Below are 18237 nucleotides of genomic sequence, written 5' to 3'. Positions count from 1 at the left end.
AAAATTCAATGGAAAACAAACATTCCTGAAATAATTGAGCATCCTTACACAAACAAACGAATAAAACCCGTCATAGCGTCCTTCACACTGTATACAAAAACTGACTCAAAATGAATCATAGGCTTACATGTAAAATTTAAAACTATGAAACTTCTAGGAGAAAATCCTTGTGATCTTGGGTTGAGCAGAAATTTCTTAGATGAGACACAAAAAGCAGAAACCATAGAAGAAAATATTGATAAATTGAACTTCATCAAAACTAAAAACTTCTTCTCTGGAAAGACCCTGTTAAGGAAATAAAAAGACAAGCCACAGACTAGGAGAAAATATTTGCAAACACATATCTGAAAGAACTCGAATCCAGAGTAGACAAAGAACCCTAACAACTCAATAATAAGTGTGGTAGGCAGAATGTTGCCCCCAAAATGTCCATATCCTAATTCCTGGAGAGGCTGAGGGAAGTTTGAGCAAAACCAGGATGGCTGGAAGATGAGGCGACGCCTGAGCAAGTTGGTGGCTGAGAAGACGGAAGTGAGTGACAGAAGTAAGTTACTCAGAGAAGGAGACTTTGTAGATGTGATTGAGGCTTCAGACAATAAAATAGGAAGGCTTTCCTGAGTTGTCTGGGGAGGCCCCATTTAATCTCATGAGCCCTTAACAGCAGAGAACTTTCTGTGGCTGCAGTCAGAGAGACGTGACAGAGGAGAAGTCGGAGAGATTTGAGTGTGAGAGGGAGGCCACCCAGTGTTGCTGGAAGGGGCCGCATGGAAAGCATGAGAAGGAATGTGGGCAGCCTCCAGGAGCAAAGGCCACCCCTGCCTGACACCCAGGGAGGAGATGGAGACTCCAGTCCCACCACTGTAAGGAGAACTCGGCCAACAACCTAGATGAACTGAGAGGCGGACTCTTCCCGGAGCCTCCAGTAAGGAAGGCAGCCCTGACAACACTTTGATTTTGGCCTTGGGAGACCCTAAGCAGAGGACCCAGTTGAACCCATCCACTTTTCTGCTCTACAGAAACTGCAACATAATGAATTTGTTGTTTTAAGCAGCTAAATTTGGGGTAATTTGTTATGGCAGCAATAGAAAACTAATAAAATGAGTGAAAATAAACATTTCCCCTGCCCGGTGATCTCCATTTATGTCACCATCGACCTGCAGAGGAAGGATCAGCTCAGCCTGAGTGGTTTCTGGGGCCAGGGTGGGCCAACCTGGGACATGCCCTGGCAGTCTGACCTGACCTCTGTCCCTATTGTTCTGCCTTTTCCAGAACGTTCTAAATGGAGCCATACAGTATGCGGCCTCTTGTATGCCTTCCTGCCTGCAGGGGCTGGAAAGCTAAAAATTCCATTTCTCAGACTCCCCTGCAGCTCAGGTCTGCCCTCCACTCAGTTTCTTCCAATCAGATGCGCTCACATGAGATTTGAATGGAGGACGTGGGTGGAGGCCGAGCTTCTGCTGGCTCCACCACAGACATGCTGGGAGGGTCGGCTCTTCTGTGTGGTCTTTCTGGTCATAGCAGTTTCCTATGGGAGTTGTCCCATCATCGTGACAGAGTCCTGGTTGTGTCGCCTTCCTAATCATGGTGGTGGAAGCCCATTCCTAACCCAGCAGTCAGGCTCCTGGCCCTAGAAAGGAAGTGGGCCCTGGAAAAGCCGAGGTGATGGTTTGGCTCCTGAAGTTGGACCTGAATGGTCACGCAGAATCTATTTGTTCAAACTTCCTGACACTTCTGTAAGACACTTAACACCCTGTAAGAAATCCCATTCTGCAAAAATTAACTAGAACAGGCCCCGGTCTCTGTAATAAATTGTGTAAGTTTGCTATGGCTACTGTAACAATTTACCAGAAACTTTGTGGCATCAGTCAACAGAAATTTATTCTCCCACAGTTCTGGAGGCCAGAAGTCCAAATCAGTATCACTGGGCGGAAATCAAGGTGTCAGCAGGGCCCCACTCCCTCTGGAGGCTCTGGGAGAGTCTGTTCCGGGTCTCTTCCAGCTCCTGGTGGCTGCCAGCACTCCTTGGCTTGAGGCTGCATCACTCCCATCTCTGCCTCCAGGGTCACACTGCCTGCTCCCCTTCTCTGTATGTGACCCCCCTTTGTCTCTCTCTGATGATGATGCTTGCCAAGAAATTTGGGGCCCACCCTCATAATCCAGGATACTCTCATCTCACAATCCTTAATCACATCTGCATAGACCTATTAACCAGATAAATTCACATTTGCAGGTTCCACGGATGAAGACATGGATTTCCTTGGGAGAGCCATTTTTCAGCCTACCCTATGAAACAACATAAACACTTTCTTGCAGCACTCGCCTCCCCCCAGGCCAAATGCCCTCCTCATGGATCGGAACTGGATCACTGTGGACATGCCCTCTCTTTCCCTCTGGACTCACTCTCCGCTCTGCTCTAGATCCGGGAATCTGGATCACATCACGGGACTCCCTGCCTTCTGTCTTCCAGCTAGGCCAGCAAAGGGAGGAGTTAGCAGGAAATTGGAGGGGGGAGGAGAGAGCAGTTGGATATTAACTCTCCTGTCTCCTTCCCTGCTGGGATGTGGGCTGGCAGCAGGGGTGTTCCAGAGTCTCCCTAAGGGGACTGATGACCACTCCTGCTATGTCCCTCTGGTTTAGGAATGGAGATGGTTCTGGCTGGGGTGTTTCCCTCTGTAGGCTTCCCTGAACCACATCCCCATCTGTGCACTGCTGCTTAAATGAACCCTGACCCCACTGGCAGTGACCTTGGTCTCCTGCAGGGATCCTAGCTGATACAGTCACAGAGTCCTGCCCACACGAATCCCCACAAGAGCAGTGGGAATCCTGGGATCGGTTCAGTCAATCAGGATTCACCCAGAACAACGTGGGGGTGGGGCTCTGCCTAAAAGAACGGACATGAGAGACTTTTGTGGGGCTGGCAGCAACGGTGTCTCCTTCATCCCTCTTAGAGACAGGGCCCCAGAATGAAGCTTCCTCTCCTATGTGACAGTTCACACGTTAGAGGTGTCTTTAAATGACGGACACTTGACTGAATCTCGAGTCCTCACTCGTGCAGGCACTGTGCCTCAGCACCTGACAGGATTTAACACATGTCACTCACACCACTACCCGATGGGGAGGGTACTGTAACTATTTCACAGATTGGAAACCAAAAGTGTAAGTGACTGGCCCAAGGTCACACAGTCACTCAGTGAGCAGAGGTGGGGATTCTAGGAACTCTCTGACCTCAGAGCTCACATTTTAACCACGACAACCATACTGTCTCCTTTATCAGACTGAGGATATTCCTACCTATCAGGTGAGGTATTAATTGCTTTGCATATATTGTTTCTAATCCACAAAAACCCTCTTTCTATGAATGCATATTGGCATCTTCTCTGCCCCACTGAGGTCTAACTCGCCATCATCTCACACAGAAGCCCTCATCCACCCTCAGGCATCCAGTCGCTCTCCTCCCAGGAGGCCTGAACTCTTGGAAACATACATGGGAGAATTTGCTTAAAACCCTGCAATGACCCCCAGTGTATCCTCCTGGAGAATCCAAGTGCTGTAAAGATCTCACAGGCACCATCGGACCTGGCCCCCGTGGCCCTGTCTAACCCAGCTCCCAGCCCCCCTCTGAGAGTCTGGACTCCAGCACACGGGCCTCCTTTCTGTTCCTCAAACTTTAGTGACGGCTCCCTCCCCAGTGGGAAGCTCCCTGAGTAGAGGGGCCTGTGGCTCTGTATCCCCAACACCTGGAAAATAACAGGCAACCAGAAAATACCGTCCACATAGAAGGAACGGATGACTGAACGGATGGAGGGACGGAGGGATGAAGAAATGAAGCTTTCAAAGGGCAGTATCGCTAAGTTATTTTCAGATGATGAAACTAAAGGCCAGAAAAGGCAAGTCTGTTACTAAAAGGCACTCGGCACATGAGTGTCCCATCTGGGTGTCAAATTCAGGTCTGAGTCCAAAGCTGAGCTTCCTCCACTTCACATGACCTCAGAAGGATTGCTCACACGAGTAAGTGTAACACCACTTAATAGATGAAAATAGGGCCCGCCCCGTGGCTTAGTGGTTAAGTGCGCGTGCTCTGCTGCTGGTGGCCCGGGTTCGGATCCCAGCGCGCACCGACACACTGCTTCTCCGGCCATGCTGAGGCCGCGTCCCACATACAGCAACTAGAAGGATGTGCAGCTATGACATACAACTATCTACTGGGGCTTTGGGGGGAAAGAAAATAAATAAATAAAATCTTTAAAAAAAATAAAATAAAAAATAAATGAAAATCACTTAACACGAGGAGACACAGAATAACACCACAGATACACAGGGCCTACAACCTTGAGGACACGTAAAGAACAGGATCCAAAAATATCACAATAACCGGGAATTTTGACATCCGTGATCCCCAACTCCCTGACAATGAGAGCTGCTCAAAGGGGAGATCTAAGAGTTAGATACAGAGAATCCCAAAGGAGGCGTGGAGGGTTCCCGTCAGAGGTCCAGCCCTGAGACGGTCAGAGGAACCCAGGCAACGACAGAAGGAAGACTGGCCCAGGGTCACGTGGGGGTCAGTGGCCAAAGCGGACCCAGGACTCCAGTGTCTTCTCCACTGACCCTGGAAGATCTGAGGGCGACACATCCACGGAAACATCGCCGCATCCGGGAACTCGTCCTGGTCTTTGGGAACAGTCCCCGCAAATGTCGCCCCAGCGCAGGCGGATGGGGGTCCGGCCAATGGCAGCAGAGTCTCCGGAGCCACGGCGCCCCCTGGCGGAGGCCCGCCTGGCGCCCCGGGGCCACCGAGGGCCGCGCCCGCAGCGCCCCTCCTGCAGAGCCCGGGTCCCGGCGGAGCCCGGCGGATCAGACACAAGGCCCCGCGTGCGCCACGAGCCTCAGGTCCCACGTGAGCAGGCGCAGGAGGGTGATGATGACGGTGGCTTCGTGGCACCGAGGCGAGTCCTGGAACCCGGGGAGGAGGCGGAGCGAGGCCGTCAGGAATCGTCTTCCCGAGAAACCCCCGTCCAGTCCTCCCGTTCCCACCACCGCTCCCAGACCGTCTCCACCTTCCCCGGTCCCCCCTGCAGTCTAACCGCTTCACCCCGGCTCCACTCACAGTGCTCCGTGCTTTGGGACGCCTCCTGGGTGGCCGCAGGGACTTCCTCCAGGAGCCTGGCCGGACCAGCTCGAGCTGGAGGGGGAACAGGAGGGACATGAAGGGGGCGGAGACCCGAGTCTCCCTCTGCCTCCGCCGGGACCCTCCCAGCCGCAGATCACAGCCCGGATCTGGGGGACTCCGAGGGGACCGAATCGGGTATGGATCGGGTGTTGGGCTCAGCGGGAGGGATGGGCACTGCGGGCGGCCGCGCTCTGAGGCCCAGGGCGCAGGCGGGGCTGGGAGGGCGGAGGGCCGGGGGCCGGGGTAGGGGACACTCACGCAGGCCGCCACGTCCCGGGCCGCGGCCGCCAGCAGCTCCAGGGTCGGGCCGGTGCCGGGGACCCGCTCGGGACCTCGCGGGCTGCTCAGCACGGCCTGGGCGTCCGCGATGCCCCGGGCCACGAGGCGGAGGCGCGCGCACGAGTGCGGGGACCGGGAGTGAGAGAGGGCCGCCCGGGCCCGCGCCTCCCCGCCGGCTCGCGGACTCCCCGAGGGACGCAAGGAGCAGCGGCGCGGCCTCCAGCTCAGCGTCTCTTCCTCCTGCGGGACCAGGGTCGGGTGAGGCCGGGCCTCCTCGCCAGGGCCCCTGCAGCGCTGGGGATCCCTGGACCGGGACGGCGGCGGCCGGTGCGGTGGTGTTTGTTGTGGACTGAACCACAGGGCTCTCCGGAGGCGTGATCGCCTTGCCGAGCCCTGCGCCCCGACGTGCAGCCGAGTCCGCCTGGAGGGGCGCCCTTTGGTGACCCGCACAAAGGCCGCCTGTGCGCTTAGGACGGGGAGGCTGGGAAGATCTGGGGGTCAGAACCTGGACCCGGAGACACGACCTGCGCCTGCTTGACGCCTGGTCCTAAGGGCCCCTCGGCTCAGGGCCCTGCGTCTCCGCGCCCGGCGGGCCCAGGGTCCGGGGCGGAGGGTCTGCGCGTCACTCACGTAGCGGTCCCTCAGCGCCTTGACCGCCGCCAGCGCCCCGGGGTCCAGCGAGCGGTAGTGCGACAGGAGGCAGCGCCGGGGCGCCGCCGCGCGGGGGTCCGCCGCCACGCCCACCGTCACCAAGACCCACAGCCCCGCGGACACCGCCGCTGCACCACTCTGCCCCATCTCCGCTCCTGCAGGAGGAGGGACGTCAGCGAGGCCGCGGAGAAGGCCCGGAGCCCAAGCCCCTGCCTCTGGTTAGACGCGCAGAGGGACTGACGCTGGGAGCGCAGGCGCGGAGCACACGCAGGGGAGACAGGATGGGCCCAGACCCCTCCTCCCCCAGCCTCTCCCCTCACGCCTCACCTGCCCTGCGCCCTCGGGCCTCGTGCTGCAGCAGCGCCTGCCTTCCGCTGTCCCCTGGATGGTGTGCAGAGTGGAGTCCACCTTCCACAGCGGTGCCTGCGCCCTCCGTGGTGGCTTTTATGGGCCCGGCTGAGAGAAGGGGAGCAGCCGGGCTTCCCCGTCCCGGTCAAGCTTTCCGAACGTCAGCGCTGCCCGCCGGCCCGTGAGTGCCGGCCAGGGTGTGAGGACTTTACCCGCCTGTGCAACAGTGCCTGCGGCGGCTCTGCCCAACTCTCTGGCCTGAGCCAACTGCCTGTCTGTTGTCTGGACATCTGTTCGTCTTTGCTGCCTGTGCTGGTCTCTCTTTGACCTCTAGGAATTAACTGAAACACACCTTTTCCTTCTCTTGGAAGCTCCAAGCTTGGCCGAGATCCCACACAAGTGTCTGCCCTCAGGGAGGACAGTCTGGGCTTCTAGTGCTCTCTCCATCCCTCTCTCTCCTCCTTCATCCTGTCTGTCTCCCCTGCCTTTCTATCTTTCTTTCTCTGCCTGAATATTCCCCCTTCTGGTCTCTCTGGCTTTTACTCACCTGGGTCTTTGACAAACTCCCTCTGGCTTCCTTGTCTGTTATTAAATGATATTTATTCCTTTACCCACTATAAAAGTATTGTTAGTTTGCTATTGAAAATTGGAATTACAGGCATGTTTTTCTCAGTCATTGTTTCTTATAAAACTAAATACACACTGCAGTCAGCCCAGCAATTGCTTCCCGGACATTTATTTCCGAGAAATGAAAATGTATGTGACCCAGTAACATGAACGCAAATATTCACAGCAGCATTATTAGTATTAGCAAAACTAGAAAGCTCTCTAACCCTAGATCCTTAAGATGTTCTCGTAATTTTTTGTAAACGTTTTAGAGCTTTAAATTTTATATTTAGTGCGGGATCCATTTAGAGGTGATTGTTATTTTCAGTGGGCAGCTTGAGTCGAGGCTGGTGTTTTGGCCTGTGAGTGTCCACGTGCTCCAGTACCATTTGTTGTAGAGGCTCGTTTCCTCCACTGAATTGCTCATCCGCGTGTGGGTACTTGTAAACACAAGCAGTGTCACACCGTGTGTATTGGTCAGCAATTTACTTTTTCACTCTATACTATGTCTTGAAGATTTTCCACGTCAGTGCAAATAGATCTACTTCATCCGTTTAACTGCTGCAGGTCTAGCTTAACCTGGGGTTCATGGACCACCCCTGCAGTAGGATTCAGGGGAAGATGAAGTTGCATGGGGAAAAGATGCATTTTTCTCTTCACTAACCTCTAACTGAAATGTAGCATTTCCTTCGTTATGAATGTGAGCAACAAACCACGATAGTGTGAACAGAGCCTACAACTTTGCACTAAAAGGAGCCACAGAGATTTTCATTGCATGTTCCTGATGTGGCATATATTTTGAAATATCATTTACTGTCATTATTACCTCAAAAGTATAGTAGTTATTAAATCTATTGCTATATCTTGTTACTTACTGCATTAATAAAGAGGCATATATATCACTTATCACAAAATTGTTTTTATGCTTGAGTAAAGTCACCATCACATTTTGTCATTTGTCATCTTAACATCTTCAACATTTCAGTGTAATCCGTTTTCCTCATAGTCTTGTGTATTTAATATTATGCATTTAAAAACACATTTCTGAATCAATAAAAAATAATAGCAATGTTGTAGGGTACAAGGTTAATATGTAAATGCCAATTGCTTTCTTGTATAACAGCAATGAACAATTTGAATCTGAAATTAAAAACACCATTTCCGTTAGTACCTCCCAAAATGAAATACTTAGGTACAAATGTAACAAAACATGAACAAGATCTAATGAGGAAAACTACAGAACTCTGATGAAAAAAGTCAAAGGAGATCTAAAAACGGAGTTATCCCATGTTCATGGATAGGAAGACTCAATATTGTTCTTCCCAACTTCATCTATAGATTCCACGCCATCCAAAGTCCCAGTGAGTTGTTTTGTAGATATTGACAAACTGACAGTTTATACAGAGATACGAAAGACCCAGAACAGCTAACACAATATGGAAGGAGAAGATCAAAGTCGGAGGACTGACACTACCCGACTTCAAGACTGTCTATGAAGTTACCGTCATCAAGACAGTGTGGTGTTGGTGAAAGAATAGACAAATCAATGGAACAGAATAGAAAGCCCAGGAAGAGACCCCACAGACATAGTCCACTGATCTTCCAGAAAGGACCAAAGGCTATTCAATGGAGAAAGGATAGTGTTTCAACAAATGGTATTGAAACAACTGGATGTTCACATGTAAAAGAATGACTCTAGACACAGACCTAACACATTTCACAAAAATTAACTCAAATGTATCATAGACCTAAATGTAAAGTGCAAAACCATAAAACTCCTGGAATATAGCATAGGAGACAGTCCAGGGGACTTTGGGTTTTGTGATGACTGTTTAGATACATGGAAAGCAGGATCGATGAAAAAAAATTGATGAGTTGGACATCATTCAAATTAACAACTTGAGCTCTATGAAAGGCATTGTTACAAGAGAATGAAAAAATTTCCCTGCCTCTCTCCTAACCTTCAGAGCCATGGCTTTAACAAAACACTGGAAATGACATCAGAGCCCACCCAGAGGGGATTGGTTATTAAATGATCCCATTAGATGGAAGACTCAATAGTGGCATATGTGGATGTCTTCCTTGCCCCTCCAGGTCCACTCTACCCACTTCTCCTCCCTGCTCTGGACCCAGGAGGCTGGCCTTTGGTCTCCCTCGGGTGCAGCCAGTGGGGAGCCCAGCAGTAGTGCCAGGGAGAGGGGAAGGAGAGGAAGGTCAGAGTATTTACTCCCCAGGCTTCCCCCCTGCGGGGCCATCACACCTGTCTGTTTCCTCCTCCTGTGTATGTGACTTTCTCCTCCTAGGCCAGGTAACCACTCCCTCCCCTGTCCCCTTCTTCAGGCCCAGGGAGGACAGGCGCTCTCCAGGGACCCCAAGGCCTTGTGATACTCCGAGTTCTTTCTCTTCACTACCAACTTCCTTTGTAAATACTCCTGGTATTAACCCACCTCAAATTATCCTAAATTGACTGGTCTGTTTCCTGCAGGGGCCCTAATGATACAGTATAATAAAAGACATGGGAAAATGCAAATGAGAGATAACAGTAGGACATAAAAAAGCAGGTACCAAACTGTATACAGGCTGGGTTACTTGGGGAGAAATTGTTCACAGAAAGAGAAGAAAAGGGGAGGAGGGGATTGCTACTACTTGATAAAAGAATTCCCTCCGGGCAGCGGGATTCAAGACTGACTTAATTCTCCAAGTTGTATGATATTGTACTGACTGAATATGTACAATGAATGTGTTACTTAGGCAATCAGAAAACATATGCACAAATAAATATGTGCAAAATTTCTACACACTGGAAGAATTGTTCCAGAGGTGGGGTGAGGGGAGAGGGATCTGGGTTGAAGTTATAGGTGTTTCCTTTCCTCCTTTATGTGTTTCTGTATGTTTCAAGTTTAATCCAATGAAGGGTAGTTTTATGCAGTGTAGTGTCTTTTTGAGGATTAAATGAGAAGATACGTATGTATTGATTACTTAGAGGAGGGCCTGGTATACAGTAAGCACTGTCTAAGGGCTGGTTATGACACTGGAACAGAGAGAAGGACACTAAGAATGATGAAAAGAAAGTGAGAGGATACTGAAAGGGAAAGAGACCAGAACTGGCGGCAGAGAGTTGGGCAGAGCCACCGCGGGCACTGTTGCACAGGCGGGTAAAGTCCTCACACCCTGGCCGGCATCCCAGGGCCGTTGGCCAGCGCTGACGTTCGGAAAGCTTGACCGGGACGGGGAAGCCCGGCTGCTCCCCTTCTCTCAGCCGGGCTCATAAAAGCCACCACGGAGGGTGCAGGCACCGCTGTGGAAGGCGGACTCCACTCTGCACACCACCCAGGGGACAGCGGAGGGCAGGCGCTGCTGCAGCACGAGGCCCGAGGGCGCAGGGCAGGTGAGGAGAGAGGGGAGAGGCTGGGGGAGGAGGGGGTCTGGGCCCATCCTGTCTCCCCTGCGTGTGCTCCGCGCCCGCGCTCCCAGCGTCAGTCCCTCTGCGCGTCTAACCAGAGGCAGGGGCTTGGGCTCCGGGCCTTCTCCGCGGCCTCGCTGACGTCCCTCCTCCTGCAGGAGCGGAGATGGGGCGGAGTGGTGCAGCGGCGGTGTCCGCGGGGCTGTGGGTCTTGGTGACGGTGGGCGTGGCGGCGGACCCCCGCGCGGCGGCGCCCCGGCGCTGCCTCCTGTCGCACTACCGCTCGCTGGACCCCGGGGCGCTGGCGGCGGTCAAGGCGCTGAGGGACCGCTACGTGAGTGACGCGCAGACCCTCCGCCCCGGACCCTGGGCCCGCCGGGCGCGGAGACGCAGGGCCCTCTGCCGAGGGGCGCTTGCGTCCTGGCGTCCAGCAGGCGCAGGTCGTGTCTCCGGGTCCAGCTTCTGACCCCGAGATCTTCCCGGCCGCCCCGTCCTAAGCACACAGGTGGCCTTTGTGCGGGTCATCAAAGGGCGCCCCTCCAGGCGGACTCGGCTGCACGTCGGGGCGCAGGGCTCGGCAAGGCGAGCGCGGGCTGCATTTCAGCCGCGATCACGCCTCCGGAGAGCCCTGTGGTTCAGTCCACAACAAGCACCACCGCACCGGCCGCCGCCGTCCCCGTCCCCGTCCAGGGATCCCCGACGTCCCAGCCCTTCAGGGGCCCTGGCGAGGAGGCCTGGCCTCACCCGACCCTGGTCCCGTAGGAGGAAGAGACGCTGAGCTGGAGGCCGCGCCGCTGCTCCTTGCGGCCCTCGGGGAGTCCGCGAGCCGGCGGGGAGGCACGGGCCCGGGCGGCCCTCTCTCACTCCAGGTCCCCACAGTCGTGCGCGCGCCTCCGCCTCGTGGCCCGGGGCATCGCGGACGCCCAGGCCGTGCTGAGCAGCCTGCGAGGTCCCGAGCGGGTCCCCGGCACCGGCCCGACCCTGGAGCTGCTGGCGGCCGCGGCCCGGGACGTGGCGGCCTGCGTGAGTGTCCCCTACCCCGGCCTCCGCCCTCCCAGCCCCGCCTGCGCCCTGGGCCTCAGAGCGCGGCCGCCCGCTGTGCCCATCCCTGCCGCTGAGCCCAACACCCGGTCCACACCTGATTCGGTCCCCTCGGAGTCCCCCAGATCTGGGCTGTGATCTGCGGCTGGGAGGGTCCCGGCGGAGGCAGAGGGAGACTCGGGTCTCCGCCCCCTCCATGTCCCTCCTGTTCCCCCTCCAGCTCGAGCTGGTCCGGCCAGGCTCCTGGAGGAAGTCCCTGCGGCCACCCAGGAGGCGTCCCAAAGCACGGAGAGCTGTGAGTGGAGCCGGGGTGAAGCGGTTAGACTGCAGGGGGGACCGGGGAAGGTGGAGACGGGCTGGGAGTGGTGGTGGGAACGGGAGGACTGCACGGGGTTTCTTGGGGAGAAGATTCCTGACTCGGCCTCGCTCCGCCTCCTCCCCGGGTTCCAGGACTCGCCTCGGTGCCACGAAGCCACCGTCATCTTCACCCTCCTGCGCCTGCTCACGTGGGACCTGAGGCTCGTGGCGCACGCGGGGCCTTGTGTCTGATCCGCCGGGCTCCACCGGGACCCGGGCTCTGCAAGAGGGGGGCTGCGGGCGCGGCCCTCGGTGGCCCCGGGGCGCCAGGCGGGTCTCCGCCAGGGGGCGCCGTGGCTCCGGAGACTCTGCTGCCATTGGCCGGACCCCCATCCGCCTGCGCTGGGGCGACAGGCGCGGGGACTGTTCCCAAGGACCAGGACGAGTTCCCGGATGCGGCGATGTTTCCGTGGATGTGTCGCCCTCAGATCTTCCAGGGTCAGTGGAGAAGACACTGGAGTCCTGGGTCCGCTTTGGCCACTGACCCCCACATGACCCTGGGCCAGTCTTCCTTCTGTCGTTGCCTGGGTTCCTCTGACCGTCTCAGGGCTGGACCTCTGACGGGAACCCTCCACGCCTCCTTTGGGATTCTCTGTATCTAACTCTTAGATCTCCCCTTTGAGCAGCTCTCATTCTCAGGGAGTTGGGGATCACGGATGTCAAAATTCCCGGTTATTGTAATCTTTTTGGATCCTGTTCTTTACGTGTCCTCAAGGTTGTAAGCCCTGTGTATCTGTGGTGTTATTCTGTGTCTCCTCATGTTAATCGATTTTCATTTATTAAGTGGTGTTACACTTACTTGTGTGAGCAATCCTTCTGAGGTCATGTGAAGTGGAGGAAGCTCAGCTTTGAACTCAGACCTGAATTCCACACCCACATGGGACACTCATGTGCCGAGTGCCTTTTAGTAACAGACTTGCCTTTTCTGGCCTTTAGTTTCATCATCCGAAAATAACTTAGCGATACTGCCCTTTGAAAGCTTCATTTCTTCAACCCTCCGTCCCTCCATCCGTTCAGTCATCCGTTCCTTCTATGTGGACGGTATTTTCTGGTTGCCTGTTATTTGCCAGGTGTTGGGGATACAGAGCCACAGGCCCCTCTACTCAGGGAGCTTCCCACTGGGGAGGGAGCCGTCACTAAAGTTTGAGGAACAGAAAGGAGGCCCGTGTGCTGGAGTCCAGACTCTCAGAGGGGGGCTGGGAGCTGGGTTAGACAGGGCCACGGGGGCCAGGTCCGATGGTGCCTGTGAGATCTTTACAGCACTTGGATTCTCCAGGAGGATACACTGGGGGTCATTGCAGGGTTTTAAGCAAATTCTCCCATGTATGTTTCCAAGAGTTCAGGCCTCCTGGGAGGAGAGCGACTGGATGCCTGAGGGTGGATGAGGGCTTCTGTGTGAGATGATGGCGAGTTAGACCTCAGTGGGGCAGAGAAGATGCCAATATGCATTCATAGAAAGAGGGTTTTTGTGGGGCCGGCCCCATGGCTTAGCGGTTAAGTGCGTGCGCTCCGCTGCTGGCTGCCCGGGTTCGGATCCCGGGCGTGCACCGACGCACCTCTTCTCCGGCCATGCTGATGCCTTGTCCCACATACAGCAACTAGAAGGATGTGCAGCTATGACATACAACTATCTACTGGGGCTTTGAGGGGAAAAATAAATAAATAAATCTTTAAAAAAAAAAAAGAGGGTTTTTGTGGATTAGAAACAATATATGCAAAGCAATTAATACCTCACCTGATAGGTAGGAATATCCTCAGTCTGATAAAGGAGACAGTATGGTTGTCGTGGTTAAAATGTGAGCTCTGAGGTCAGAGAGCTCCTAGAATCCCCACCTCTGCTCACTGAGTGACTGTGTGACCTTGGGCCAGTCACTTACACTTTTGGTTTCCAATCTGTGAAATAGTTACAGTACCCTCCCCATCGGGTAGTGGTGTGAGTGACATGTGTTAAATCCTGTCAGGTGCTGAGGCACAGTGCCTGCACGAGTGAGGACTCGAGATTCAGTCAAGTGTCCGTCATTTAAAGACACCTCTAACGTGTGAACTGTCACATAGGAGAGGAAGCTTCATTCTGGGGCCCTGTCTCTAAGAGGGATGAAGGAGACACCGTTGCTGCCAGCCCCACAAAAGTCTCTCATGTCCGTTCTTTTAGGCAGAGCCCCACCCCCACGTTGTTCTGGGTGAATCCTGATTGACTGAACCGATCCCAGGATTCCCACTGCTCTTGTGGGGATTCGTGTGGGCAGGACTCTGTGACTGTATCAGCTAGGATCCCTGCAGGAGACCAAGGTCACTGCCAGTGGGGTCAGGGTTCATTTAAGCAGCAGTGCACAGATGGGGATGTGGTTCAGGGAAGCCTACAGAGGGAAACACCCCAGCCAGAACCATCTCCATTCCTAAACCAGAGGGACATAGCAGGAGTGGTCATCAGTCCCCTTAGGGAGACTCTGGAACACCCCTGCTGCCAGCCCACATCCCAGCAGGGAAGGAGACAGGAGAGTTAATATCCAACTGCTCTCTCCTCCCCCCTCCAATTTCCTGCTAACTCCTCCCTTTGCTGGCCTAGCTGGAAGACAGAAGGCAGGGAGTCCCGTGATGTGATCCAGATTCCCGGATCTAGAGCAGAGCGGAGAGTGAGTCCAGAGGGAAAGAGAGGGCATGTCCACAGTGATCCAGTTCCGATCCATGAGGAGGGCATTTGGCCTGGGGGGAGGCGAGTGCTGCAAGAAAGTGTTTATGTTGTTTCATAGGGTAGGCTGAAAAATGGCTCTCCCAAGGAAATCCATGTCTTCATCCGTGGAACCTGCAAATGTGAATTTATCTGGTTAATAGGTCTATGCAGATGTGATTAAGGATTGTGAGATGAGAGTATCCTGGATTATGAGGGTGGGCCCCAAATTTCTTGGCAAGCATCATCATCAGAGAGAGACAAAGGGGGGTCACATACAGAGAAGGGGAGCAGGCAGTGTGACCACGGAGGCAGAGATGGGAGTGATGCAGCCTTAAGGCAAGGAGTGCTAGCAGCCACCAGGAGCTGGAAGAGACCCGGACCAGACTCTCCCAGAGCCTCTGGAGGGAGCATGGCCCTGCTCACAGGTTGATTTCGGCCCAGCGATACTGATTTGGACTTCTAGCCTCCAGAACCTGGAGAATAAATTTCTGTTGATTGATGCCACAAAGTTTCTGGTAATTTGTTACAGTAGCCATAGCAAACTTGCACAGTTCATTACAGAGACTGGGACCTGTTCTAGTTACTTTTTGCAGAATGGGATTTCTTACAGGGTGTTAAGTGTCTTACAGAAGTGTCAGGAAGGTTGAACAAATAGATTCTATGTGACCATTCAGGTCCAACTTGAGGAGCCAAACCATCACCTTGGGCTTTCCCAGGGCCCACTTCCTTTCTAGGACCAGGAGCTTGACTGCTCAGTTAGGAACGGGCTTCCACTGCCACGATCAGGAAGGCGACACAACCAGGACTCTGTCACAATGCTGGGACAACTGCTGTAGGAAACTGCTATGACCGGCAAGACCACACAGAAGAGCAGACCCTCCCACCACGTCTCTGCTGGAGTCAGCAGAAGCATGGCCTCCACCCACGGCCACCATTCAAATCTCATGTGAGCGCATCTGATTGGAAGAGCCCAAATGTAGGGCTGACCCGAACTGCAGGGGAGTCTGGGAAATGAAGTTTCTAGCTTTCCAGCCCCCACAGGCAGAAAGGCAGAGAAGAAGGTAGTTGAAATAGATGTTGAGCACCAACCCACCATATTCAAGACAGGTTTCCTGAATGTTACTGGGAGACAGAAGGGGATCCTTTCATCCCCTCCTTACCCTGGATGTTGCTGTGTCTCTCCACATGATGCCTGGAACTTCAGCAGCCATCTTGGGACCATGAGGGTCTGAGAACAAGCCAACCCTCTAAGAGGAGCAGATCAGAGAGATGGGTGGACGCTCTGTATGTCCTCGATCTTCTAAAATGTACTCTCCACGCTCCAGAGCCACCTCCATTTAGACTCCTTCATTGTGACAAAATGCATTGTCCTTAATGCTGAAGCCCCACTGAGACAGAGATTTCAGTTACTTGTGGGCAAAGCATCCTGGTGACCTGACACAGGCTTACTTTCTGTGTGGAAACAGAGGGCCTCACTCCAAAATAGCATGGTTCTTTCACGTAGATATTTACCACTTTGTGTCTGTCGCTGCGCTGGTCACTGGAGCTACAGTGATGAGACAGACCCGCCCTTGTCCTTTCAGAGCTGCAGATGTTCCTCTTCATCCTTTAAGATCTGGCTGGATCATCTTGTCCTGGGAGAGGCCTCCATGGGCCCACCAGGAAGTCTCTGTTGCTTTTCTTCCTACACACTTTGCACACGACATTTACGGAGTGTGTGGGTTCTTGTTCAAGTGGCCTTGGAGCCCTAACAGGGCTGGGATGGTGGCCACGTGGATTCCAGGATCAAGGAGCAAAGCCTGGACTCTGGGGATGTCAGAAATATATGATTAATGAAATAAGAAATAACCAACAATTACTGTGAGGTGGGACGTTACTCAGGGCATCCCCCAGGAGAGGGTGTCCAACTGCCCTGGGACCCCAGTCCTCATCAAGAAATGTCTGCTTTAATTAAAACTCACAATTAAAAATTCTATTAAAACAAAAGTAATAAATACTCATAAATCACTTCCTGATTATTTTATCACATTTTCCTATTATTTATTTATGGGTTGAATTGGGTCTCCCCAAAAGATGTGTTGAAGTCCTAACCCCTAGTCCTCAGACTGTGACTTTATTTGGAAATATGGTCATTGGAGATGTCATTGGGTAAGATGAGGTCATTAGTGTGGGCCCTAATCCAACATGACTGGTGTGCTTATGAAAGAGGAGGAAGGCACACAAAGGGAGAGACATGCAAAGAGAAGCCAGCCGTGTGACAATGAGACAGGGACTGCAGCGATGCAGCCAAGGACCGCCAGGGATTGCCGGCGAACCCTGGAAGCTGGAAAAGGCAAGGAAGGGTTCTCCCCTACAGGTTTCAGAGGGAATCCACATGTCTGCTGATACGTGGATTTTGGACTTCTCGCCTCCAGAACTGTGAGACAATCAACGTCTATTGTTTTGAGTCACCCAGTTTGTGGTACTTTGTCATGACAGCCAAGAAAGAAAACATTATGTCTATTACATCCTTATAGAAATACTCTATAACGACGTCCTGCCGCAATCTCTTCTGACTTCCGTGCTCAGGGACGTCATGTTGGCAGCTTGACATCAGCCACCGTGGTTGTATCTGCACCAGAGAAATTGGAAAATGCTGCAAATCAGAACTTTTCTTCTCAGAGAGCCAGTTGTGAAACATCTACTGGCAAACCATTGCAGTGGCAGTTTCCTTGGGTACAAACAGCACACTGGTGACAGGTGAGGACTCAGAGCTTCTGATAACTGGTGAACACGGGGTCTGGATCAGTGTTGATGCTGGGGACCCGGAGCGCCATCCTGGCCCTTCTGTTAGCGTGGAGGCGTATGGTGGCAGGGAAGAAATGGAGTCCAGACCCAGGTCTGGCTCACAGAGCTGTTATAATGGGAAAAGGCCAAGGAGAAGCTTCTGAAACTGGTCCCTTCCCGGCCTGGCCATCATAATTAAAAACAAATCATCACATCCCAGAGGTTACGGCAGAATTAACGCCATCCTCCAAGACATGAAGGATGTAAGAGTGGTGGTCCCTGTCACATCCCCGTTTAGTTCACCTGTCTGACCCTTCAAACACCATATGGATCAGGGTGGAGGACAGCAGACGTGCAAACTGAACCAAGTCGTAGCCCAAATGCAGCTGCTGTGCGGGACATGGTCTCTTTGCTAGAGAGGGTTCACGCAGGCTCACTCTCTGATATGTGGCCGTCGACCTGGCAAGTGCGATCTTTCTGTCCCCACCAGAGAGGAGAAGCAGAAGCGGTTCACATTTCCTTAGGCTGGCCAATAGGCACACTCAGAATCCGGCCCCAGGGATGTGTTAGCATCTGGCCTCTGTCGTAACATCAACTGCAAGGCCCTGGACCATCTGGACCTGGCACAGATCTTTACATGGGCTCACACTTCAGTGGCACATGTTACTCAGATGGTATGAGGAAGAAGGGACAAGTACTTTGGAAGACATGCTCCAGAGGGTGAGAGAGAGAATCTTCAAGATTTAGGCACCTGCAACATGAGTGAAGTTTTTAGGGGTCCAGTGGTCTGGGGTATGTCAGGACACCCCCTCCAAAAGAAACTTATCGTAACTCACACTTCCCACCACGAAAAAAAGGCACAAGGCCTGTTAGGCATCTTCGGCTTCAGCAGACAGCATATCCCACACTTGGGAATAAAGCTCCAAGCCACAAACATGGGAAGGTGTG

At 53.4% G+C, this 18237-nt stretch overlaps 2 protein-coding genes across 2 annotated transcripts; one reads left to right on the top strand and one right to left on the bottom strand.

Annotated features, from left to right (window-relative positions):
* Positions 1–4851: 4851 nt before the first annotated feature.
* Positions 4852–10486, bottom strand: LOC131397972 (interferon lambda-4-like). Its single transcript, XM_058531065.1, has 6 exons — positions 10348–10486; positions 6425–6553; positions 6077–6252; positions 5426–5686; positions 5105–5179; positions 4852–4950 (listed from the first exon to the last, which is right to left on the bottom strand). Exons 1-6 carry the CDS (start codon positions 10484–10486, stop codon positions 4852–4854), a joined length of 879 nt encoding a protein of 292 aa, XP_058387048.1.
* A 134-nt stretch (positions 10487–10620) lies between these two features.
* On the top strand, positions 10621–12044 carry LOC131397971 (interferon lambda-4-like). Its single transcript, XM_058531064.1, has 4 exons — positions 10621–10788; positions 11217–11477; positions 11716–11790; positions 11946–12044. The coding sequence occupies exons 1-4, from the start codon at positions 10621–10623 to the stop codon at positions 12042–12044; spliced, it is 603 nt and encodes a 200-aa protein (XP_058387047.1).
* The last annotated feature ends 6193 nt before the right edge of the window (positions 12045–18237 follow it).

The sequence above is a fragment of the Diceros bicornis genome, chromosome 34 (assembly GCF_020826845.1).
Source record: "Diceros bicornis minor isolate mBicDic1 chromosome 34, mDicBic1.mat.cur, whole genome shotgun sequence".
In the NCBI taxonomy this organism is placed as follows: domain Eukaryota; kingdom Metazoa; phylum Chordata; class Mammalia; order Perissodactyla; family Rhinocerotidae; genus Diceros; species Diceros bicornis.
Note: the sequence above shows the minus strand (reverse complement) of the source record. Positions and strands in the feature narration are given on the sequence as shown.

Coding starts and splice junctions, on each gene's coding strand:
- LOC131397972 (XM_058531065.1), bottom strand. CDS start 10,486: ATGGGCCCAGACCCCCTCCTCCCCCAGCCTCTCCCCTCTCTCCTCACC. Junction 6,554..10,347: donor GGAGTCCGCCTTCCACAGCG/GTGCCTGCACCC, acceptor CCCTTCTCTCAG/CCGGGCCCATAAAAGCCACC. Junction 4,951..5,104: donor GTCCCAAAGCACGGAGCACT/GTGAGTGGAGCC, acceptor CCCGGGTTCCAG/GACTCGCCTCGGTGCCACGA.
- LOC131397971 (XM_058531064.1), top strand. CDS start 10,621: ATGGGGCGGAGTGGTGCAGCGGCGGTGTCCGCGGGGCTGTGGGTCTTG. Junction 11,478..11,715: donor CCCGGGACGTGGCGGCCTGC/GTGAGTGTCCCC, acceptor TTCCCCCTCCAG/CTCGAGCTGGTCCGGCCAGG. Junction 11,791..11,945: donor GTCCCAAAGCACGGAGAGCT/GTGAGTGGAGCC, acceptor CCCGGGTTCCAG/GACTCGCCTCGGTGCCACGA.